The sequence below is a fragment of the Petromyzon marinus genome, chromosome 56 (assembly GCF_048934315.1).
Source record: "Petromyzon marinus isolate PM22_M1 ecotype Great Lakes invasive population chromosome 56, UKy_Petmar_22M1.pri1.0, whole genome shotgun sequence".
Classification (NCBI taxonomy): domain Eukaryota; kingdom Metazoa; phylum Chordata; class Hyperoartia; order Petromyzontiformes; family Petromyzontidae; genus Petromyzon; species Petromyzon marinus.
Window position 1 is genome coordinate 4,303,773 of NC_133722.1, and position 25,303 is coordinate 4,329,075.

Consider the following 25,303-nt stretch of genomic DNA (forward strand, 5'->3'; position numbering starts at 1 on the left):
GTGAATTACGATAATACTAATTAAATGTTACATAGCAGCGTCATTCATGCAATTGCATCGCACAAAGCTGCACAAGGATAATACATTTCCGTAAATAAATACGAACATTAAACCCCCACTACTTAGCAAATAAATAAAAAAAATACATTGACATCGAGAGAATAAAAAAATGCACGTAACTATAAGACAAAAAAATCGCAGAGAAAATAAATTCAAATCAATTAAAATCAATTAATCCGTTCGGTCTCCATACCCCAGACCACAATCCCAACATTTCACCGGATTTTGGAGAAAAGAGTTACGAGCCAGGAATGTCAATTTCTATTTTCCAGCGTATGCCAGGACTACCGCACGTTCCCCGCCATTGTACCGGCGTGGTGAAGTATGGTCAAATATCCCCCACGACCCGCACGGTGGTGTGGCACTCATCCAGCAGTGGATTGACAAAAGGGGCTCCCCTCGGTCCAACAAGCAGCCCAGTGTCAAGGCGATTCTGGTATTGACGTCGCCGCCGTCTGTCCAACAAATGTGCGTGGCTCGCGATGCCTATCAGTTGTGCGGTAGGCTATTTGGCCTCTGTTACTGGGACTTAGCTTACATCATTGTGTGTGGGCGCTTCTTATCTGCTGTGGTCCGGATGCATAGAGGCCGTCCATAAATGACGTCACGCGATTTTGGACGATTTTTGAACCCCCCCCCCACCCCACCATCGTCACACGGCGTCACAAAAAGTCAGACCCCCCCCCCCCATCCTCAAATATGACGTCACAAAGCTCTGCCCCCCCCCCCCCCCCCCGAAAAAATAAAACATGCTTCAAATCGCTTTAAACTATTGTCATTGTAGTGCGTAATTCATGTGGCGCTGCACTCTGATGTTGCAAGAGAAAACAGAACGTGTTGTCTATATTTATTTAAAGTTGCACATTTTGATGTGACGTCACATTTCTCACCCCCCCCCGTCACACATCGTCACAAATGTCTGACCCCCCCCCCGATCCCCCAGGTGCGTGACGTCATTTACGCCCCCTTACCTGTCAACTCCTCATCGGTGTTTACCTTATTACAGACCAATTCAGACCTTATTGGTCACCCCGTGCCCCTAATACATCTCAACGTTCATCCTACACAGTCCCATCACAAGGGAGAAACACAAACACAGACAATTATTTTTGTTGCCCACATTGAAACGGCTGTACGCCGTATGACCTGAAAACTAAATTTCCCTGCAAAATAATACGGGGTAAAGCGCATGGGTTGACACGGTAATGCGGATGTCTCATATTTTTATTGTGGAGGGCTTCTCGGCGCTTCCTGCCTCGCCCGTCACCCCCACTGATGTCCTCTTCTTCCTGCGCCACCCCCCAATATGTGCAGATACTACTGACTCTAGAGTGGATACTACTACAGAGTCAGCAGATACTGACTAGAGTAGATACTACTGTAATGTAGCTCTCAAAGACACCGTCTTTTTGAGTTATATCTACATTTATTATGAATAAAGTCTGCCGACTCATCGATAACTTAACGGGTAACCGCGAGTGACGATATACACTTGGGTAACTTAGGTAACTCTATTCTGAGACAACGTAAGCATAGCGTTCTAAGACTACAAGGTGCCCACGCCAGGATGATGAAGACGACCCACTCCGAGGCAACGGCAGTTCCCCCACAACAGCAGCCCAGAGCCCCGGTTCGCCCCGGCTTTTATCCCCCACACGACCCGGCCACGCCCCTATTCCCAAACCCTCTCTCACAGCACCTGGCGCTGTCAGTCTCTGTCCTTATTACAATTTACGACCGTTAGGTCACGTGCTTCCCCTCACTGCAACCCTGCCAAGGTTGTCGCATCAATCATTATTAGCGACCACTTAGGTCCCACATTACCCTAAGATGACCCTGTCTGTTCCCGTTACGTTAATTAGTAACCATGGTCACGGGGAGTCGTACTGTCCCGACATCACACCGTACTGTCCTTACACTACTATAGTCAGCAGATACTACTGACTCTAGAGTAGATACTATTATAGAGTCATCAGATACTGACTATTGTATGTATTGTATTTAGGGTGTCTAGGCATATATGCCGATCCACTTGCTCCGTACTGCTAGAGTCAGTAGTTACTACTGTAGAGTCAGTAGATACTACTATAGAGTTAGTAGATACTACTATAGAGTCAGTAGATACTACAATAGAGTTAGTAGATACTACTGTAGAGTCAGTAGATACTACTGTAGAGTCAGTAGATACTACTGTAGAGTCAGTAGATACTACTGCAGAGTCAGTAGATACTACTGCAGAGTCAGTAGATACTACTATAGTCAGTATATACTACTGTAGAGTCAGTAGATACTACTGTAGAGTCAGTAGATACTACTAGTCAGTAGATACTACTGTAGAATCAGTAGATACTACTAGTCAGTAGATACTACTGTAGAGTCAGTAAATACTACTGTAGAGTCAGTAGATACTACTATAGAGTGAGTAGATACTACTATAGTCAGTAGATACTACTGTAGATTCAGTAGATACTACTGTAGAGTCAGTAGATACTACTGTAGAGTCAGTAGATACTACTGTAGAGTCGGTAGATACTACTGTAGAGTCAGTAGATACTACTGTAGAGTCAGTAGATACTATAGTCAGTAGATACTACTCTGTTGTATTTAGGGTGTGTAGGTATATACCCTACATGCAATAGTATATATTACTAGACTCAGTAAATACAAGTCAGCCCATTCTATTGACTCTATTGTATGCAGGGTGTGTAGACATATATGCCTACAAATAAATCAATGGGGGGGGGGGGTAGACCATTTCTGTAAGCCTGTTGGATCAACTTTTTTACCCCATCTTTCTATAATTTTTTGATTCAGTCCTTCTGAATGGCTCTCTTGTGATTTAGTTGACCTACAAACGGAAACGCCGGGGCGCTTTTATAATAGATGCGAATTTTTGTTTATTTCTTGGGGTTATTTTTGTTAAATAATAACAACATACCCATGAACAGTAAACATAGTGTAACTTAAGCTTAATATAGTTATAAACATCACCACCAATCACCACCACCACCAACATTTTCTCAGACGTTGTAATCAAGGCACGGGACAGGGTTTGTTGTGCACGAGTTTAATGCAGAAGTGAATCACTGCAGTGTGGCCAAAGTGAGGTGCGCGCGCGCGAGATCCGGTCACATATTTAAGCGTCGTTACATGCATTGACGGCTGGCTCGTCGATTCTTCGGGAGCAAGAGCGAGAAACCCATCGATCTGCCGGTTCTCTCTTTCGGGTTAATCCAACAAACCCACTGAACTGGTTTTTAATGGGAAATTTGGCCAAAAGAGGTTCGTAGAAAATGTTACTTTTGACAGCGCGGCTACATACGGGGGGGGGGGGGGGTGTAAACGTAACCGGTTAAAATCGGTTACCGGTACTTTTGGGGTAGGTTTGGGTCCGAAACAGCATTTTTTTTTACAAAAATTCCGTTCGGTTTTCAGTTTCTGTTCAAGAATAAATGAGCGGTTAACAACGGTTTCTGGATCCAGCTTTCGGTTCGGCTTGACTCTGCTCAGGAGCAATGCCTACGATGCCGTGCGGGGTCATTTGCATAAAACAACTTGAGCACAAAACTTCCCCTGACCTCCTAGTCAGTGCCAATCAAGTAAGATTTTGGTTTTTTTAAAACAACTTGTTGGATGCAACTGGCCACTGGACTGTAACAGAACGGGAAAAGCAGCTTCTGGCTTTTTGAGTTATAGGGATTTCATGGCAGGATTACGGTAAGCAACTTGGGAGGCTAGGAATGTGTACGTGGCAGGAATAGCTTTGTGGATGTAATTCGGAGATGGTCGAGATGGGTGGGTGAGACACGTGCACCAGGTTGGAGGAGGATGGCCGGTCACCGAGATGGACACTGGAATTGCACCCACAGGTTGGTAACCATGGGAAAAAGAAGACCTGAAGCCACAGATGATGATGGTGATAATGATGGTGGTAGTGGTAATGATGATGAGACTGTATGAGCTGCCCTTAAAAGACGTGTTGAACAGCCGTGTAACAAGGAGGATGAAGCCACAACGCCAGCAGTGGAAAGGGAATGTCTTCGTCTTGCGTTTGCTACGTGTGCAGGACGGAGAGGGTGAAAGCAACGTGTGGGTTCATGCAGACGGCGGAGGTTGGATGACAACCGTGCAGCAGCTATGCGATCTGACAGAAGGAAGGAAGCGATGGCAAGAGGATTATGTGGCATTCGCCGTGCTGGCCTATTGAACTTCGTCTCTGTATCAATGTAAACACACGTCACGGCTTGTACTTGTGTGGCGTAATACTACGAGGAATACTTCTACGGTATCATCATTTGAATAAGAATATCATTGACAAAGCGTTTCATCAGGAAACGTTAAAAATTCGGAAAGCATAAAAAAACACACGTTCTCAGCAATTTCAAGCAAAAAAAACAAAACAATTTTTGTAAAAAAAAAAAGTGACATTATAAAAAGGAGGAGGCTCATCAAATCGTGCTATTTCGCTATTCCGTAAAATCGTGCAGCGATTTGGGAAGATTGTTAACAGCACTGCGCTTTAATCCCAGTGAGGTCAGAGTTCAATTCCCAGCCACAGACAACATCGGCGTCGAGCGGCACTTGAACCGATCCCGGGCCGGCTACCTGGGTGGTGGCGACACTGCACGTGGCTGTGGTGTCGACACTGCACGTGGCTGCCTTTAATCCAACTCTGTGGACTTGGTGGCTCACACCGCTGGGTTACAGGCAGTCACCCGCAGCGTACCACTGCCCGCGAAGGGCCCCGACATGGCCGTTATACAGTGAGGGAAAAAATTATTTGATCCCCTGCTGATTTTGTACGTTTGCCCACTGACAAAGAAATGATCAGTCTATAATTTTAATGGTAAGTTTATTTGAACAGTGAGAGACAGAATAACAGCAAAAAAATCCAGAAAAACGCATGTCAAAAATGTTATAAATTGATTTGCATTTTAATGAGGGAAATAAGAATTTGACCCCCTCTCAATCAGAAAGATTTCTGGCTCCCAGGTGTCTTTTATACAGGTAACGAGCTGAGATTAGGAGCACACTTTTAAAGGGAGTGCTCCTCATCTCAGCTTGTTACCTGTATAAAAGACACCTGTCCACAGAGGCAATCAATCAGATTCCAAACTCTCCACCATGGCCAAGACCAAAGAGCTCTCCAAGGATGTCAGGGACAAGATTGTAGACCTACACAAGGCTGGAATGGGCTACAAGACCATTGCCAAGCAGCTTGGTGAGAAGGTGACAACAGTTGGTGCGATTATTCGCAAATGGAAGAAACACAAAAGAACTGTCAATCTCCCTTGGCCTGGGGCTCCATGCAAGATCTCACCTCGTTGAGTTGCAATGATCATGAGAATGGGGAGGAATCAGCCCAGAACTACACGGGAGGATCTTGTCAACGATCTCAAGGCAACTGGGACCATAGTCACCAAGAAAACAATTGGTAACACACTACGCCGTGAAGGACTGAAATCCTGCAGCGCCCGCAAGGTCCCCCTGCTCAAGAAAGCACATATACATGCCCGTCTGAAGTTTGCCAATGAACATCTGAATGATTCAGAGGACAACTGGGTGAAAGTGTTGTGGTCAGATGAGACCAAAATAGAGCTCTTTGGCATCAACTCAACTCGCCGTGTTTGGAGGAGGAGGAATGCTGCCTATGACCCCAAGAACACCATCCCCACCGTCAAACATGGAGGTGGAAACATTATGCTTTGGGGGTGTTTTTCTGCTAAGGGGACAGGACAACTTCACCGCATCAAAGGGACGATGGACGGGGCCATGTACCGTCAAATTTTGGGTGAGAACCTCCTTCCCTCAGCCAGGGCAATGAAAATAGGTCGTGGATGGGTATTCCAGCATGACAATGACCCAAAACACACTGCCAAGGCAACAAAGGAGTGGCTCAAGAAGAAGCACATTAAGGTCCTGGAGTGGCCTAGCCAGTCTCCAGACCTTAATCCCATAGAAAATCTGTGGAGGGAGCTGAAGGTTCGAGTTGCCAAACGTCAGCCTCGAAACCTTAATGACTTGGAGAAGATCTGCAAAGAGGAGTGGGACAAAATCCCTCCTAAGATGTGTGCAAACCTGGTGGTCAACTACAAGAAACGTCTGACCTCTGTGATTGCCAACAAGGATTTTGCCACCAAGTACTAAGTCATGTTTTGCAGAGAGGTCAAATACTTATTTCCCTCATTAAAATGCAAATCAATTTATAACATTTTTGACATGCGTTTTCTGGATTTTTTGTTGTTGTTATTCTGTCTCTCACTGTTCAAATAAACCTACCGTTAAAATTATAGTCTGATCATTTCTTTGACAGTGGGCAAACGTACAAAATCAGCAGGGGATCAAATACTTTTTTCCCTCGCTGTAAGTCAGCCTCCCGAGCTGCCAACTCCACCGGTTAAAGAATGAGCTTTTGAGTGAAAGCTTCTCCGCAGTTACCCTGGCACACAATGACCACTAGGCTACGTCTCCATTGTGTTCCAATTCCGGTGTTCGTTTTGCACAGAGCGATAAAAAATATATATATATAAATCAGCACGGTTAAAATAATATTCCGAGAGCTCAAGGTGGAGTGGGCATGCGGGGGGTAGGGGGGGAGGGGCTCTGTGCACCGATTTCCGCTTGGTTCCCTCTGCGTCAATCGACAGAACCGGATGGGAGACACCGCTGCCAGTAAAAAATTGTTGTTGTGTTACGAACGCCCGGGGTACTTGGACGAGAAACACAGGAGGCTCGCGAAGGCTGTTTGGCTCCCGAGGCTCGCCCGGTATTCCCACTCATCAGCAACTTCTCGACCACATGTAGCTGTATAAACAAACCGTGCACTCGCACACGCGTGCACGCACTCGCACGTGTATATATATACATGCACACGTAACAACGGACTTCGTTCACAACTAAGGGGCGGTGGATATCACCACGATGCTTATGCCAGGCTAGGTGCACGAATATCGGCCACGTGAAGTGGGGAAAATGCTCGCCGGCAGAAGGCCACGGGACACACCGAGATGATGTGGGGTTACCTAAGGCCACATTTATTTAATTATTGTTTAAGTTAACCTACACTCCCCGCTGCGTTTTAGCCACCCATCACTCTGCCTGACACCTGGTACAGGTCATCGGCAAGTCCATTCAGCTCCACATCCTCCTGTTCCACATCGGCCCATCTGTTCTCGAGCCCATCCCTCACCCACTTAAGCCTCTTTATCCAGACAAACAGACACTGTATGGCCATGAGGTGGCTGGGCGCACGGGCTAACGTGACCCAGCCAACGCAGCCTCGTCTGCCAGGGGAGCTCCCTGATGGGACTGTGCTCAGACGTTGCAATGAATTGTGAGCTCCTCGCACAATCCAGTCTGGTCAAACCCAGGATGGATCGCAGGCATGGCCAGCCTGAATGTTTCACGTCGCCACAGATGTTCATTCAAAGCGGTCCACATTTCGCAAGCATAAGAGAATAGAGGGTACTGTCGTGGCAGAGAGGACCTGGAGCTGTATGTGGAGTAACATGCCAGGTAGCTTCCACGAGGCAATGAATAGATAAACCCCGCTCGGCTGATTTGGAGTGAGACATCCGCTACCCAACCGGTACTGGTCAGGTATGGGAATTCCTCCACCTTCTCCATAACCACCTAATTGCACCACAGGGGCGGATGGAGTGTTACATTTTTTCCAGGATAAATAAAGTCTTATTCTGATAATGGCATGAAGTACAGAGGCAGGTGTTTTTTTTTGGTGCAGCTGATGATAAGACCGCCTTACACACACAAAAAGACAAGGATCCTCTGTATAGCCTTTTAACAGGCTGTTGAGGCATGTGCTATCAGCGAGCAGCTATGAGTTGGTTGTGGGTGGGCCAACACCACGCCTGCCTGCCCTTTTCTCCCGAGCGCTGATGTTTAGCGACTAAAACTGAGTCGACCCAAGGCAGGCCCAGGCCCGGTGCAAATATTCACCACTCTTATTGGTCGTGAGTGGGAATGGAGGTCGGGTCGCTGGGTTCGTAATGCAGTGCGTGCTAACCACTGCACCACCGTTTCACACTACACACAGACACAATATTGCAGGGCTACTTAAACACCAGTCCCTACAACCCACCGCAGTGTACTTCTCCAAAACTAACAAATCTTCTCCATTAAATTACCAACTAAGATGTTCGATATTACACACACCTGATGATGGGTAAACTTAAAAAATAAAAATCTGCATCCTCCCGTCTCACTCTCCTACGTCGCCACCTCTCATCACGCTCCCCTTCACAACCATCTCCTACCCCTCCTCTCATCTCCCTGCACTCCCCCTCCATACGGCATCACTTTCACGCCGTGTACGAGCGCGCGTCGTGCAAGCCAGCCACGCGCTTCACCGTCGCGCGTACGCGTCACGTGACAGCTCGCTTCGCGTCGGCACGGCAACTCCTTCGGCAACTTCTCCTGCACGGCAACCTCGCCGCAGCCTGCGCTGCCCCACCCCCTCCACCCCCCCCACCCCCCGCCGGTAACACAAATCTTTTCGACAACCGCTACTGCGCTCGTTGATGATGTGCGATCACAATGACATTCGCCGACGGTGTACTTTTTATCATTTCCACCTTCGGCCGGCCGGCGCCCGCCCCCCCCGTGTTTCAGCGTACGTTGCCCCGTCCCCGTCCCCCTCCCTGGCCGGCCGCGGTGTCACTTCCTGGCCGACGCGCCCGCCGGCGGAACGTTGTCGCGGAACTGGCCCGGGTTGACCACGTTGCCCGCCGGGAAGTATCGAGCCACCACGAACGCCGAGCCGTCGCTGGCGCGCGCCCGCCCCACGCCGAGCTTGCGGCTGCTGCGCCAAACCATGGCCGTGAAGTGGCCTGCGCCGGGTCCACGCCACGCGGCACGGGGGGAAGGGGAGGCGACGTCATCATCACCACCGTCATCGCCGTCATTATCGTCGAACAAATGATCTGCTGCTGCTGCTGCGTTGGCAGTGATGCGAAAGCGCGGTTAGCCAAAGGATGACACCGCGTGGCCTTGGGATAAAAAGATACGTACGGTAGCTGGCCTTTCGGGTCTTTCCTCTTCACAGCACGCAGATGCGTGCTGCGAAGAAGGGCCATTGCTCGAAACGTCGCCTGTTATATATATATTTTTTCCTTTTAAGGCCGCCGTGTTGCTATTGACGAACGTGTAGCGTTTTTTTCGTCGTTATCATTATTAGTAGTAGTAGTACATTATTCAATATAATGCTGTATGTATTTAATAAACACAGTTGTGGAGACTCCAAGGCACCAAAATAACTTGGCACACAATACGGGCTCATCTGTTCCGTATCTGTCCTTCGACATAACAAAAACATCATTGCAGCAGCATTGCTTGAATACGAGGAACACTCTGGACCGGTTTCGACATTCAGTGTCTCATCAGCAGGGTCAGGCTCGCTTGAACCCATGCTGATTTACCTGCCCCATATTTATAGATAAGGACCCCTCTCCCTGTTGAGGGAAACTGGTGGTGGAAGGGGGGAATGGGGGGAGGGGGAGCCATTGCCACCCCCACTCCCAACCACCACGTCACAGCTTCCCGTCCGTGTTCACCAATCATCAGGCTCGGGCGGTGTTGTGCAGTGGCTTCAATTGCCGCTCACCACTGCCAGAAGAGAAGCCCGGGTTGGAGAAGTTGTAGTTCTGGATTTCCGCGTACCACCTCTCCGCCACCTCCTTAGCTGCGCGTGCAACACCCAAACGTTCGCGGATGAGCACTGGCCCAAGGGCCCAAAAACCCCCGAGCAGCCAGCGACAAGCAGCACCAATCGGAAGCATCGCAGAGCGAGTGGGATCAGCGCGTTCATGAGACGGGCCGAGGTTATGACAACTTGAAAAAGAGCTTCGTAGCTCATCGGATTCCTCGGGTTCCGAATAAATATTGTGGAGTCCGAACTTGGGGGGGGGGGGGGGGACACGAGCGGACGGGGAGGGAACTTGGCCACCTGGCTCATCGTAGGAGGCCCACGCGAGATTCTCCCCACACTGGCCCCTCTCCGTGTCCGAGCTGTGCTTGAGGACCCGGGTCCGCGCCAGCGACTCGGCATAGCTGAAACGACACGTCAAAACCGGCGGTGTCAGCCGGCGGCCGCGAGGAGTCCGCGGGAAGGCCCGAGGGAGCGTCGTCCGTCTTCCAGGTCGCCGATTACACCGACGCAACACGTTCCTCAAGAACGCCGTGGGCACCCCAACATCAACGTGAAAAAGACGGCGTGTTGGGGCAATGGCCCATTCTTCAAAGCAGATGCAGGTTCAATGGTGATTTGGTTAACTGGGCGAGAGTTCAGGAGGCAAGGGTAGTAACCTCATTCGCGAGAGTGACTTGGGTCGTCACCAAAACGACGAAAGAAAAAAAATAAAACTATGACAATGAAGCGAATGTAAATCGATGCAAAAACAACCGCGTGACGGATAAGAAGGGTCATTGACCAAATCGACCCTGATTACGTGTTTTTTTTTAATTTTCGTGCTGCATCTGTCCGTCCGTCCGTCCTTCTGTCCATTTGACCGCTTCTCTGTCTGCCCGGCGGTCTATCGTCTGCCCGTTCCATCCGGCCATCGGTCTGTGCGGCAATTGCTCCGTCTCTCCGTCTGCCGCAGCCGTCGTTCTGTCCATCCTTATATCCGTCCACGTGACCGCTGATCCGTCTATCTATCTGCGTGTCTGTCCGTCCGTCCCCCCCCCCACCTCCGTCTGCGTGTGCATGCACGTGCGTGCGATCGCCGCGGCCTGACCTCTGTGCTTCACGACACATCTTGGAGGAGAGCGACAGCGTGGCCACCCCGTGCGTCTTGCGGTAGTCGTTGTGTGCATTCAACAGCTCGCGTGCAAACTCCTTCGAGGCTGCGGGCAGAAGCAACGTTTCACTCGAGGTTTACTATATGCCCCATGGTGTGGGTTGCATGGCGAACAATCGCACGGCTGTGGCTTGTCTTTAATGTATATCTTTGTCTCTCTATGGGTCTCTAAGTGTTTCTATGCATATTTATGAGTCTCTGGGTTTACAATATGGCCCAAAGTGTGGGTTGCATTGCGAACAAATGCACGGCTTGTCTTTAAAATATCTCTATGTATCTCTAGGGCTTTCTATAGATCTCTGTGAGTCTCTGGGTTTACTATATGGCCCATTGTTGGGGTTTCATGGCCACAATCGCACCACTGCCGGTGACGTTGCTGTTCCGATGCGGCTGTTTTTCCGCTGAGCTCGTTGTTTTGACACAGAGAGGGGGCGGGGGGAGGGTTGGGGCCTGGGAATCTTTGCACGCGTGGAATGTAAGCAACCCGCCCGTGTTGGGGTTTAAAGTGCAAAACGAAAGCAAAAACAGTGGCGTCCCATTGCTCGCAAACGATTTCATGCTGCTGCTGCTGCTGCATTGGCAGCGGTGCAAAAAGACAAAACAACAAAGCAACTCGGCATGTCCGTTAGTAACAGTGTGTGTGTGTGTGTGGCCTTAGAAGGAAACAAAATGAATGCGACGTTTCAGGCAGACGGCCCATCGACATGCTCCTGGAGAAGGGCCATTGCCCCAACCCTCGCCTTCAAACTGCCGCTGCCATAGGGCAACGGCGCTGGCGAGATGTTAACTCCCTCGCCTGGTATACAGGAGGTCATGGGTTCGATCCCGACCCTGACGCTTGCAGATTTGGAGTGCGCGCGTCTCTCTCTCCCCGTGGTCGGGTGGATTTTTCTCCGGGTCCTCCGTTTTTTTTTTCACTCCACGTTTAGAATCAACATCCCGCGCTGAGAGCATTTGGCTGCCATAAGTGTCCACATGATGGGCCACTTGGTTGAGCTGTCAATTGTGGCCAGGTCACTTCTGAAAAAGAACTGCATAGCTAAGTGGGCCTTAGCTGGTAAAATAAAATACAAAGTAGAGGAAAAGTACATTTGTATATTGAGCAATGTATCAGGGTCATGAGGTTTTTTTTGGGTTAGATCGCGTAAATATAAATGTGTCGTTAAACCCGCCACCACCCGACACAGCCAATTAGTAAGGTTTGTCACGTAACCAAAACATGCCAATTCCTTACTACTTCAGCACACCGCTGTGTTGGAGAGAAAATCCACAACATTTACAATTCGAGTACGATGATTCGCCAGTAATTACAACGACTTGCATCATTAGGCGACAGCCAGATTTGTGGATAAGTCCCGTTTAATTCTTGTATTGAGGGATAAATGCGATGTCGTCACCCGTGAGCCAATCAGTTGCAAAAGCCAGAGGGGGGGAGGGGGTGTTAATGAATGTGTATAAATTACAATGGATATCCATTACCGGTTGGGTTATTCATAGGGTTATCAACATACATTGTGCATGCACATTGTGCTTGTACATCCCTGTTTTTTTTTTGTGTGCACGTAGATCGCAGTACCTTTTGATGTATGATCACAGTTAATCACTATTGACGTGTGGTGTTGATCAGTTTGTGATCTGAAAACGTGCACCACCTCCATTCCCAATCTGTATCCAGTAATCAAGTGAATCATCATCATCAAGCGACAAATGCTGGCAAACTTTTTTCCACTGCAGCAAATGCTTTGCATGCTGGAGCCGTCCTATCTAATACAAATAACTCTTTGGGTTTGTCTAAAATAACAAAGGGCTAATCCTGTTTTGAATGGGCGTCTTCGTTTGTTGACCATTTACATCTTCAGGGCCAATCTTTAGTGACTGCGTTGTCTTTGTGTTCTCAATTAGCCTGGTGGTGGAGGTGATGTAGACGTAGCTTAGTAGCAGTGGCTTCCACTTTCATTTCAGACAAACCAGAATAAATACATAAAATCGCAACGGTACATACGAAACCCGATTCAAGAGCTTATTGGCTCATAGGGTAATTCAAAATAAACGGAAATTAACTCCCTCACATCCAGCGTATAATTCACACGACGCTTCACCGAATGCGGAATCAGAGGACCACTGAGCAGGTCCACAAAACTACGAACCATGGCCCTTTGAGTACTCCGTAATCCGAGCACCGTGCAGCACCCGTATGGACCAGAACTCGACTTGTAGACGTTCCAACTCAACGCTGCGAAGCGGCGGCGGCGGTGGTGGTGGTACTCCTGGATCTCTCTCGAGTGACCACAGCGCCCTGGGCTCCCCGACCCTCCGGAAAGTTCCAGCGAGCCGTGGGAAAACGCGCGTCGCCCTAATCCGCCGGGATAGACTCGGCACGGTACCTCGCCGCCGCCGCCGCCGCCCGAAGTTACGCGAGCGGGCGAGAGGCCGTGCGGTGCGGTTTCAAGCCAGGAACGATGGAGATTTGAGAGCCAAAATGGAGTTCAAGAGGACGTCACAAACACCTCGTGAAAGACCCAACGACGGCAGAAGATCCCTGGAATGGATCTTCCGTCGAAGGTTCTGGGTCACAACACTAAACCACTTCTCACTGCGCAAACCATGGCAGCAGCAGCAGACGACGATGAACAAATGGAAAACTGAACTCTCCAGCAGGGTGCGGAAACTGTGGTCACCCAGAGGAGATCCATGGGACGTGTCATGGACTCAACGTCCGATCCACAACTACGCCACCTCCGCTACTCCTGATGCAATCGTCTGGCTCGCTGACCACCGCCGTGTGAAATCACAGCTGTTGCTTTACGCCAGTGGTCCTTCATCGCAAGGCCCGCGGGGCCACTGGCGGGCTCTGGTGGCCTTTAGTGCGGCCCCTGGTGGCCTTTAGTGCGGCCCCTGATGTGCGGCCTCCCCAACAATACGCAAAGAGTGACACCCCTCACCCCCCACCATCATCATCGTGCCTCTGTCAAACCCCAACAATGGTTCCACGTGGTGTGGCGGCCCTCACCCTCATGATGTCTTATCGGCGAAAGTGGCCTGAAGACAGACTTTTCTAGAAAGTTGCCCAAGTAACGAATCATACCCTCCAATCTACACTTTTGGGGGGGGAGACGAAGACACCGCCCAAAGTAACGAAGGCCTCAATATTAACATTATCTTGTCGTGCCAGGCCGAGCCAGTGGCAGGCGTTGCCCAACCGCTGCCACTCACTCATCCGTGATGTGGCAACAATGGGCAACACCACACAGGGGCACGGAGATAACCGAGCCTCGTGAACCCAGTCAGTTGACCACGGTGGCGGGGGGGGGGGGTTGGCGGATCACACAGAGATCATAGCTCGCTGCGAATCCCGGATTTGTCCGGCCAACGCCATCTCTTTTCCCCACGGGGGGCGATAAAATGTGTAACCAATTTGCGGATGAGTGAGTCCAACACAGCTTCGACAGTGCCAAGGCGGCGTTTGGTCCAACTCTTCCGAGCAGGTTGAAGAGGTGTTAGGGGGGTGGGGTAGAGACGTGGGGGGGGGTAGAGACGTGGGGGGGGGTAGAGGCGTGGGGTGGCTAGAGACGTGGGGTGGCTAGAGACGTGGGGAGTAGCCCCACGCTTTGGGCCCGCCGCACGCATGGCACAGTAGTGGAGACGGCTTCACCGCACCGCGTGACAATCGCATGAATCACGTCTCCACTGCTGGATGGTGAACAGAGGCGCTGGACGGCGGGGAGATCGAATCGCATCCGCGACTCTGTGGATTGCAAATCCAGTGAGCTGACCATTTGCGGCAGCGACGCACTACAGTTATTTTTAAAAATAATAATAATCATCCACCGTTTAAAAAAAAGTTTGTATTTAAATTAATTCCAGACCACGGACACGCCCACCACCTCCAAACGCCGGCTCGCCTAGATTCCTGCCGAGGGACGGCGCACCCCTCCCGGTATAAGAGACTAGGCCGCAGTGGGTAGGGGATTAACCACGAGGTGATGTGAGGACATCAAGGGTGGTGGTGGTGGAGGTATATAATATTACTGTATACAATGACATATACTTTATACTATTATATACATACACCGTAGTCAACACAGTATATATTGTACTTATACACAATGCCATCCATGCACGGTATATACTGTATACAGCACTATATACTGTACACATGACAGTATATACTGTATACTTCACAGTATATACTGTATACAGAAAAGTATGCACTGTACACATTGCGGTATATCCTGTGTACAGTACAGCGTGTAATGTATACAGTACAGGATATGCTGTGCACAGTACAGTATATACTGTATGGCAAGTACATACTGTATACCGTGCAGCACACAGTGCAGTATATACTGTATACAGTCCATTTTTTTCTGTACACAGTACAATATACTGTATACAGTGCAGTATTTGCTGTATACAGTACCTGTATACTGTATTCATTACATTATATACTGTATACAGTACAGTATATACTGGCAGTACAGTCAGGCAGTAACATACGCAACAGTACACAACACCGCGGTACACACACGGACATAACATTTATATAAAGTAATGCTTATAGCGCTCTTCACGCCTAGCGAATGCGTGGGAGTGGTGAGGGGGTGGTGAGTGGTGAGGGGGTGGTGAGTGGTGAGGGGGTGGTGAGTGGTGAGCGAGTGAGGAGTGGTGAGTGAGGAGTGAGTAGGGAGTGAGGAGTGGTGAGTGAGTGGTGAGTGAGTAGTGGTGAGTGAGTTAGTGAGTGGTGAGTGAGTGGTGAGTGAGGGGTGAGTGGTGAGTGCGTGGTGAGTGAGGAGTGAGTGAGGAGTGGTGAGTGAGGAGTGGTGAGTAAGGAGTGGTGAGTGAGTGGTGAGTGAGTGAAGAGTGGTGAGTGAGGAGTGGTGAGTGAGGATTGGTGAGTGGTGAGTGAGTGAGTGAGGAGTGAGTAGGGAGTGAGGAATGGTGAGTGAGTAGTGAGTGAGTAGTGGTGAGTGAGTGAGTGAGGAGTGGTGAGTGAGGAGTGAGTGGTGAGTGAGGGAGTGGTGAGTGAGTGGTGAGTGAGGAGTGGTGAGTGAGTGAGGAGTGGTGAGTGAGTGAGGAGTGGTGAGTGAGGAGTGGTGAGTGAGTGAAGAGTGAGGAGTGGTGAGTGGTGAGTGAGGAGTGAGTAGGGAGTGAGGAGTGGTGAGTGAGTAGTGAGTGAGTAGTGGTGAGTGAGTGAGTGAGGAGTGGTGAGTGAGTGGTGAGTGACTGAGGGAGTGGTGAGTGAGGAGTGAGTGAGTGGTGAGTGAGGAGTGAGGAGTGGTGAGTGAGGAGTGGTGAGTGAGTGAAAAGTGATGAGTGAGGAGTGGTGAGTGAGGATTGGTGAGTGAGTGGTGAGTGAGTGGTGAGTGAGTGGTGAGTGAGGAGTGGTGAGAGAGTGGTGAGTGAGTGAGTGGTGAGTGAGGAGTGGTGAGTGAGTGAAGAGTGATGAGTAGTGAGTGAGGAGTGGTGAGTGAGGATTGGTGAGTGAGTGGTGAGTGAGTGAGGAGTGGTGAGTGAGTGAGGAGTGGTGAGTGAGTGAGGAGTGGTGAGTGATGAGTGAGGATTGGTGAGTGAGGAGTGGTGAGTGAGTGAGGAGTGGTGAGTGAGTGAGGAGTGGCGAGTGAGAGATGAGTGAGTGAGGAGTGGTGAGTGAGGATTGGTGAGTGAGTGAGGAGTGGTGAGTGAGTGAGGAGTGGTGAGTGAGTGATGAGTGAGTGATGAGTGAGGATTGGTGAGTGAGGATTGGTGAGTGAGGAGTGGTGAGTGAGGAGTGGTGAGTGAGTGGTGAGTGAGGAGTGAGGATTGGTGAGGAGTGGTGAGTGAGGAGTGATGAGTGAGTGAGGAGTGGTGAGTGAGTTAGTGATGAGTGAGTGAGGAGTGGTGAGTGAGTTAGTGATGAGTAGTGAGTGAGGAGTGGTGAGTGAGTGAGGAGTGGTGAGTGGTGAGCGAGAGTAAATTAAGAACGCACCCAATAATCACAGCGACTCAACGCATCCGTCTCTCACTCAAACCAACAGCAACAACCGACATTCATCACGGCGCCTGTGCCAGGCTAGGTGGACTTTGAGGCTACCGCGTGAAGTGTCGAAGGGCTCGCCAACAGGAGGTGCCATGGGTTGGCTGACTGAGATGACCGGTAGATTCACCACCAGCTGTACCCCCCTACTGTGCCAGGCTAGGTGCAGGAGGAGGTCTCGAGACAGACCATGCAGGTGCCATGGGTTGGCTGACTGAGATGACCGGTAGATTCACCACCAGCTGTACCCCCCTACTGTGCCAGGCTAGGTGCAGGAGGAGGTCTCGAGACAGACCATGCAGGTGCCATGGGTTGGTTGACTGAGATGACCGGTAGATGCACCACCAGCTGTACCCCCCTACTGTGCCAGGCTAGGTGCAGGAGGAGGTCACGGGACAGACCCTGTAGGTGCCATGGGTTGACCGACTAAGATGACCGGTAGATTCACCACCAGCTGTACCCCCTACTGTGCCAGGCTAGGTGCAGGAGGAGGTCTCGGGACAGACCCTGGAGGTGCCATGGGTTGGCTGACTGAGATGAGTGGTAGATGCACCACCAGCTGTAACCCCTACTGTGCCAGGCTAGGTGCAGGAGGAGGTCACGGGGCAGACCCTGCAGGTGCCATGGATCGACTGAGATGACCGGCAGATGCACCACCAGCTGTACCCCCTACTGTGCCAGGCTAGGTGCAGGAGGAGGTCACGGGACAGACCCTACAGGTGCCATGGGTCGACTGAGATGAATCTCGCTCACACTCACTCAAACTCTCTCGCTCACATGTCGTCTTCGTCGTTGCAAAGATCAAACATTCCCCTGTGCGTGCGTGTGGTGAGGATAGCACCTGGCCGCCTTTGTCTCTCCGGCGCCGACGCACGGCAAGTCCGTCGTTTCGCGCCGAGTCCTCACAAGGACGGCCCAGTCGACACGGGGATAGGCCCCGGGCATCGATTGCCAAGTCACCCCCCACAAGTCACCCCCCACAAGTCACCCCCCACAAGTCACCCCCCACAAGTCACCCCCCACAAGTCACCCCCCACAAGTCACCCCCCACAAGTCACCCCCCACAAGTCACCCCCACAACTTCTGTTGGCCGTGGCCGGGAATCGAACTCGAGTGTCTGGGTTCGTAGTGCAGTGCGCTAACCGCTGCGCAGACGCACCCCGTCCTCGCACACACCACACACAACACACACCACACACGAAACACACCACACACGAAACACAACACACACGCCACACACCACACACGCCACACACCACACATACAACACACACCACACACAACACACACCACACACGAAACACACCACACACACAACACACACGCTACACGCACCACACACAACACCCACACGCCACACACCACACATACAACACACGCCACACAACACACACGCACCACACACAACACACAACACAGACACGCCACACAACACACACACGCCACACAACACACAACACACACGCTACACAACACAGACACGCCACACAATACACACGCTACACGACACACACGCCACAGACACGCCACACAACACAAACGCCGCACACAACACACGCCACACACACCCACCCACTCTCACTCACCGCACACACACGCCACACAACACACACGCCACACACAACACACCGCACACAACACACACGCCACACACAACACACGCCACACGCACCCACTCACTCACCCACTCTCACTCACCGCACACACACGCCACACAACACACACAACACGCACACCACACACACCACAGACACACCACACACACCACACACACGCCACACAACACACTCACCGCACACAACACACGCCACACACACCCACCCATTCACCCACTCTCACTCACCAGACTTCCCCATGGCGACCCGGGTCGGAGTCAAACTTCACCGAATGACTCGGAAGAGAGAGAGAGCGAGCGAGTGAGCTGGATCGTGACGCAGCCTCTGTGTCTCTCTCTTTACCACTCCGCCTCCCTTCTGTATCTGTCTGGCACGTAGCTCTTGAGTATCTCTGTCCGTCTTTGTCTTTCTGGGTCGCTGTCTGTGTGTCGTTATAAGCCCGCGTCTTTCTGTCTGCCCGTGTCACTTCCTCTGCGTCTCCGTTCGTATCTCGAATTCTCTGCGCGTCTGTGGATTGTTTTCTTGTTTTTCCTATTGCTGTGTGTGTGTCTCCGTGTGTCTCTGTGGGGGTGTGTCTCTGTGTCTCTGTGGGGGTGTGTCTCTGTGTCTGTGTCTCTCCGTGTGTCTCTGTGGGGGTGTGTCTCTGTGTCTATCTGGGGGGGTGTCTCTGTGTCTATGTGTCTCTGTGTCTATGTGGGGGTGTGTCTCTGTGTCTATGTGGGGGTGTGTCTCTGTGTCTATGTGTCTCTCCGTGTGTCTCCGTGTGTCTCTGTGGGGGTGTGTCTCTGTGTCTATGTGGGGGTGTGTCTCTGTGTCTATGTGGGGTGTGTCTCTGTGTCTATGTGGGGGTGTGTCTCTGTGTCTATGTGTCTCTCCGTGTGTCTCTGTGCGGGTGTGTCTCTGTGTCTATGTGGGGGTGTGTCTCTGTGTCTATGTGTCTCTCCGTGTCTCTCCGTGTGTCTCTGTGGGGGTGTGTCTCTGTGTCTATGTGGGGGTGTGTCTCCGTGTGTCTCTGTGGGGGTGTGTCTCTGTGTCTATGTGTCTCTCCGTGTGTCTCTGTGGGGGTGTGTCTCTGTGTCTATGTGGGGGGGTGTCTCTGTGTCTATGTGTCTCTGTGTCTATGTGGGGGTGTGTCTCTGTGTCTATGTGGGGTGTGTCTCTGTGCCTATGTGTCTCTCCGTGTGTCTCTGTGGGGGTGTGTCTCTGTGTCTATGTGGGGGTGTCTCTGTGTCTATGTGTCTCTGTGTCTATGTGGGGGTGTGTCTCTGTGTCTATGTGGGGTGTGTCTATCTGGGGGTGTGTCTATGTGGGGTGTGTCTCTGTGTCTATGTGGGGGTGTGTCTGTGTCTATGTGGGGTGTGTCTCTGTGTCTATGTGGGGGGGTGTCTATGTGGGGGTGTGTCTCTGTGTCTATGTGGGGGTGTGTCTCTGTGTCTATGTGGGGGTGTGTCTCTGTGTCTATGTGGGGTGTGTCTATGTGGGGGTGTGTCTATGTGGGGGTGTGTCTCTGTGTTTCTGTGGGGGTGTGTCTCTGTGTCTATGTGGGGTGTGTCTCTGTGTCTCTGTGGGGGTGTGTCTCTGTGTCTATGTGGGGGTGTGTCTCTGTGTCTATGTGGGGGGGTGTCTCTGTGTCTATGTGGGGTGTGTTTCTGTGTCTATGTGGGGGTGTGTCTCTGTGTCTATGTGGGGGGGGTGTCTCTGTGTCTATGTGGGGTGTGTCTCTGTGTCTATGTGGGGGTGTGTCTATGTGGGGGTGTGTCTCTGTGTCTATGTGGGGGTGTGTCTCTGTGGGGGTGTGTCTCTGTGTCTATGTGGGGTGTGTCTATGTGGGGGTGTGTCTATGTGGGGATGTGTCTCTGTGTCTATGTGGGGGTGTGTCTCTGTGTCTATGTGGGGGTGTGTCTCTGTGTCTGTGTGGGGGTGTGTCTATGTGGGGGTGTGTCTCTGTGTCTATGTGGGGTGTGTCTCTGTGTCTATGTGGGGGTGTGTCTCTATGTCTATGTGGGGTGTGTCTCTGTGTCTATGTGGGGGTGTGTCTCTGTGTCTATGTGGAGTGTGTCTCTGTGTCTATGTGGGGTGTGTCTCTGTGTCTATGTGGGGGTGTGTCTCTGTGTCTATGTGGGGGTGTGTCTCTGTGTCTATGTGGGGTGTGTCTCTGTGTCTATGTGGGGGTGTGTCTATGTGGGGGCGTGTCTCTGTGTCTATGTGGGAGTGTGTCTCTGTGTCTGTGTGGGGGTGAGTCTCTGTGGGGGTGTGTCTATGTGGGGTGTGTCTCGCAGCTGTTCTCCATCGGTGGCGAGAGAGGCAGTGGAACTCGCCTCTTGAGTTTCGAGTTAAGTTGCACGAAGCTCTCCGCCCACTTCGCCAACTGCTCCCGACCCCCCGCACACTCTCTCCCTCTTCTCTCTCCCCAACTCTCCCCCCAACTCTCTCCCCAACTCTCCCCCCAACTCTCTCCCCAACTCTCTCCCCCCAACTCTCTCCCCAACTCTTTCCCCAACTCTCTCCCCAACTCTCCCCCCTTCTCTCTCCCCAACTCTCCCCAACTCTCTTCCCAACTCTCTCCTCTTCTCTCTCCCCAACTCTCTCCCCTTCTCTCTCCCCAACTCTCTCCCCAACTCTCCCCCCTTCTCTCTCCCCTTCTCTCTCCCCAACTCTCTCCCCTTCTCTCTCCCCAACTCTCTCCCCTTGCTCTCTCCTCAACTCTCTCCCCAACTCTCCCCCCTTCTCTCTCCCCTTCTCTCTCCCCAACTCTCTCCCCTTCTCTCTCCCCAACTCTCTCCCCTTCTCTCTCCCCAACTCTCCCACTCTCTCCCCAACTCTCCCACTCTCTCCCCAACTCTCTCCTCTTCTCTCCCCCCTTCTCTCTCCCCAACTCTCTCCCCTTCCCTCCCCCCAATTCTCCCACTCTCTCCCCAACTCTCCCACTCTCTCCCCTGCTGCCTCCACGCCCACCCCACCCCCATATCGAGAGTCATCCCATATCAGCACACTCGTCATACCAGCCATCAACGACGCACACCACCCCATACAGCACATCTCCCATACACCATACTCCGCACACCACAAAGATCCCCTGTGTAGCCTTCACAGACCGCCGGGGCAAGTGCTGCTAGCGAGTAGCACCTATGGAGGCTGGCACGGCACACGGGGGGGGGGGGGGGTGGGTGGCCAGCACCACGCCCGGCCGCCTTTGTCTCCCCAGTGACGATGTCTGCACATCGCACCGGGTACTCGTTTGAGGCCGAGTCGACCTCGAGGACGCCCAGGACCGGTTCAGATCATCGTCACATGTGTTGGTGGGGAGGGGGGAAATGAGGGAGATGGGGAGAGAGATGGGGAGGGAGGGAGATGTGGAGGGGGGAGATGGGGAGGGAGATGGGGAGGAGGGAGATGAAGGGGTATATGGGGAGGGAGGAAGATGAGGAGGGAGCTGTGGAGGGAGGGAGATGAGGAGGGGGGGAGATGTGGAGGGAGGGAGATGTGGAAGGAGGGAGATGGGGAGGGGGGAGATGTGGAGGGAGGGAGATGGGGAGGGAGGAAGATGGGGAGGAGGGAGATGAAGGGGTATATGGGGAGGGAGGAAGATGAGGAGGGAGCTGTGGAGGGAGGGAGATGAGGAGGGGGGGAGATGTGGAGGGAGGGACCTGTGGAGTGAGTTTGAGAGGAGGGAGAGCAAGATGGATGCGGGGGGGGATTTGAGGATAAAGAGGAGGAAGGAAGAGGGAGAGAGGCGACATGGGATGGGTGAGGTGGGAGTGGTGGGTGTAGGGATGGAGAAGGGGAGTGTGGGATGGAGGAGATGAGGAAGGGATGGAGGGGGAGGGTGAAGGATGAATAGGGGGAGGGAGTGGGGCACGTTAGGGGAATTCCCACGTGTGTCTATACACATTAGGAATGTAGCGAATCATCAATTGTTCCACACAATCAGTTCCAACACTACGATTGCACTTCGAAGTATTTAATGCAGCACTCTCGATTCTCATTATCGATTCTATAGCTTCACGTACGCTACATCTACCACGGGGGGGGGGGGATGAAATCGTTTGGTGGCGATTCTAGAGGAGAATGAATCGGCGGTTGGAATCGGATCGTTACAACTCCGTTGCAATGCGTTGACAAAGAGCCGTGACGTCACCCCACGTGTTTTCGTGCCAATTCGGGGGAAAATTGTAGCGGGTTCCATCCAGCGGTGGATTGCTCACGGCTCCTTTGCTGCCACCACTGACGGTGATTATTGATGATAGTCATTTAACCCCGGCAAAGGGCCTCACTGATTGGCTGCCCACTCTGACCCCGACGGTCTGGAATAATCATACGCGAAGGAGTCGTCCATAAATGACGTCACGCGATTTTGGACGATTTTTGAACCCCCCCCCCCCTTCGTCACACGGCGTCACAAAAAGTCAGACCCCCCCCCCCTCAAATATGACGTCAAAAAGCTCTGCCCCCCTCCCCCCAAAATACAACATGCTTCAAATCGCTTTAAACTATTGTCATTAGTGCGCATTTAATGTGACGCCGCACTTCTGATGTTGTAGGAGAAAACATTCAACGAAAAGTCTATTTGATTAAGTAGAACGTGTTGTCTATATTTATTTAAAGTTGCGCATTTTGATGTGACGTCACATTTCTCAACCTCACCCGCCACCCCCCACCTCGTCACAAATGTCTGGCCCCCGAAGCGGGCAGCAGAGGAACGCTTCACGGTGGCCGCGTCTCGCGACGAGACGCAGTCGTGAAATCAGACGGATTCGCGGTGTCCAGCCACCGTGACGGGGCCTCGTGTAAGAGCCAGCCGGGTCGAGCAAACTTTTCGAGGGTCCCTTTGGCTTTTGGTGTAATTTGCCCAAGTCACAGCAACACCCACTCAGAAGAATCAGAATATTGATTTGCGGCCGGAGGAATCCGATGAGCCATGAAGCTCTTTTTCACAAGATGTCCGGTAGTGGCACGAGGTAAGAACGTTACCAGCGGCAATCATCGCCTCCTACTGCTGGCAGACTGATAACCCCGCTCGCAGGCCCAGGTGCTTAGGGGCCGTCCATAAATGACGTCACGCACCTGGGGGGGGGGGGTGGAGGGTCAGACATTTGTGACGATGTGTGACGAGGGGGGGGGAGAGGTTTGAGAAATGTGACGTCACATCAAAATGCGCAACTTTAAATAAATATAGACAACACGTTCTACTTAATTAAATAGACTTCTTTTTAATAAATGTTTTCTCCTACAACATCAGAGTGCAGCACCACATGAAATACGCACTACAATGACAATAGTTTAAAGCGATTTGAAGCATGTTTTATGATTTTGGGGGAGGGGGGGAGGGCAGAGCTTTGTGACGTCATATTTGAGGTGGGGGGGGGGGTCTGACTTTTTGTGACGAGGGCGGGGGGGGGTCAAAAAACGTCCAAAATCGCGTGACGTCATTTATGGACGGCCCCTTAGTCACCTTGCGCCGCACAGGGACAGCTGCCAGTGGGGGGGGGGGGGAGGTGCCCCTTTCAAATGTTGAAATGATGCGATGTGAGCTGCACGTCTTTCCGAGATGGTCCTGGCGAATCGGAGGGCCCCCCGCGATAAATGCTTTGAAGCTATCAATTCCGGCTCAGTGATTCTGCACTTGCTCTATTACTATAGTACTATACCGCCTTCGACTTTTACGAACGACCGGGTGTTTTAAATTGAGAGATTTGTCGTATTATTTGGCTGTATAGCAAATTAAAAAATACAATTACTTTACTGAGCAAGTAAAAAACAATTGTGTTTTCAGATTCACGTTAATTTTTTTTATTTCGGACCCCTTTCCAACATCGCATGCTACAGGCCCGGCACTTAGCTTAGTCTGGCACTGACCTCGGGGGCTCGCGGAGCCAGACTCCATCTCAAGTGGGCCCGAGACGGTCTGAGGGTGGGGAGACGGGGGGAGAGGACGGGGAGACGGGGGGGAGACGGGGGGGGAGGAGGGGGGGACGGGGGGGAGGAGGGGGGGACGGGGGAGAGGAGGGGGAGACGGTGGGGGAGACTGGGGGGAGACGGGGGGAGGAAGGGGGAGACGGTGGGGGAGACGGGGGGGAGAGGGCTGGAGACGGTGGGGGAGACGGGGGGAGAGGAGAGGGAGACGGGGGGGGGGGAGACGGGGGGGAGGAGGGGGGAGACGGGGGGGGGAGACGGGGGGAGGAGACGGCGGGGAGACGGCGGGGGAGAGGGTGGGGAGACGGGGGGGAGACGGGGAGACGGGGGGGAGACGAGGGGGAGACGGGGGGAGAGGAGGGGGAGACGGGGGGGGGAGAAGGGGGAGACGGCGGGGGAGAGGGCGGGAGACGGGGGGGGGAAGGAGGGGGAGACGGGGGGGAGACGGGGGGGAACGGGGGGAAGAGGAGGGGGAGAGGGTGGGGAGACGGGGGGAGAGGGTGGGGAGACGGGGGGGAGACGGGGGGGAGGAAGGGGAGACGGGGGGGGGAGACGGGGGGGAGAGGAGGGGGAGAAGGGGGGGGAGACGGGGGGGGGAAGGCGGGAGACGGGGGGGAGGAGGGGGAGACGGAGGGGGGGACGGGGGAAGAGGAGGGGGAGAGGGTGGGGAGACGGGGGGAGAGGAGGGGGAGAGGAGGGGGGGGAGACGGGGGGGGAGATGGGGGGGGGGGTTCTCTGGGCGTTGTCTCAGCCGTACCCCGGGGGGCCTCATTCCAAACCCCGCCAACAGAGCGCGGTTACCAGGGGCTTGCAGGATGTGATGATTGTGTGTGAGTGCGTGTGATTGTGCGAGTGCTTGCGTGTTAATCTCTATGTGTGTGATTGTG

At 52.4% G+C, this 25,303-nt stretch overlaps 1 protein-coding gene across 1 annotated transcript; it reads right to left on the minus strand.

The window, feature by feature from the left end:
* Positions 1-3,111: 3,111 nt before the first annotated feature.
* Positions 3,112-20,825, minus strand: GLIPR2 (GLI pathogenesis related 2). The gene is made up of 5 exons (XM_032975519.2): positions 18,731-20,825; positions 10,812-10,920; positions 10,022-10,125; positions 9,680-9,757; positions 3,112-8,906 (listed from the first exon to the last, which is right to left on the minus strand). The coding sequence occupies exons 1-5, from the start codon at positions 18,741-18,743 to the stop codon at positions 8,734-8,736; spliced, it is 477 nt and encodes a 158-aa protein (XP_032831410.1). The 5' UTR covers positions 18,744-20,825; the 3' UTR covers positions 3,112-8,733.
* Between the last annotated feature and the right edge of the window lie 4,478 nt (positions 20,826-25,303).

Coding starts and splice junctions, on each gene's coding strand:
- GLIPR2 (XM_032975519.2), bottom strand. Junction 9,758..10,021: donor GGCCTCCTACGATGAGCCAG/GTGGCCAAGTTC, acceptor TTGCACGCGCAG/CTAAGGAGGTGGCGGAGAGG. Junction 8,907..9,679: donor GGGCTTCTCTTCTGGCAGTG/GTGAGCGGCAAT, acceptor GACCCGGCGCAG/GCCACTTCACGGCCATGGTT.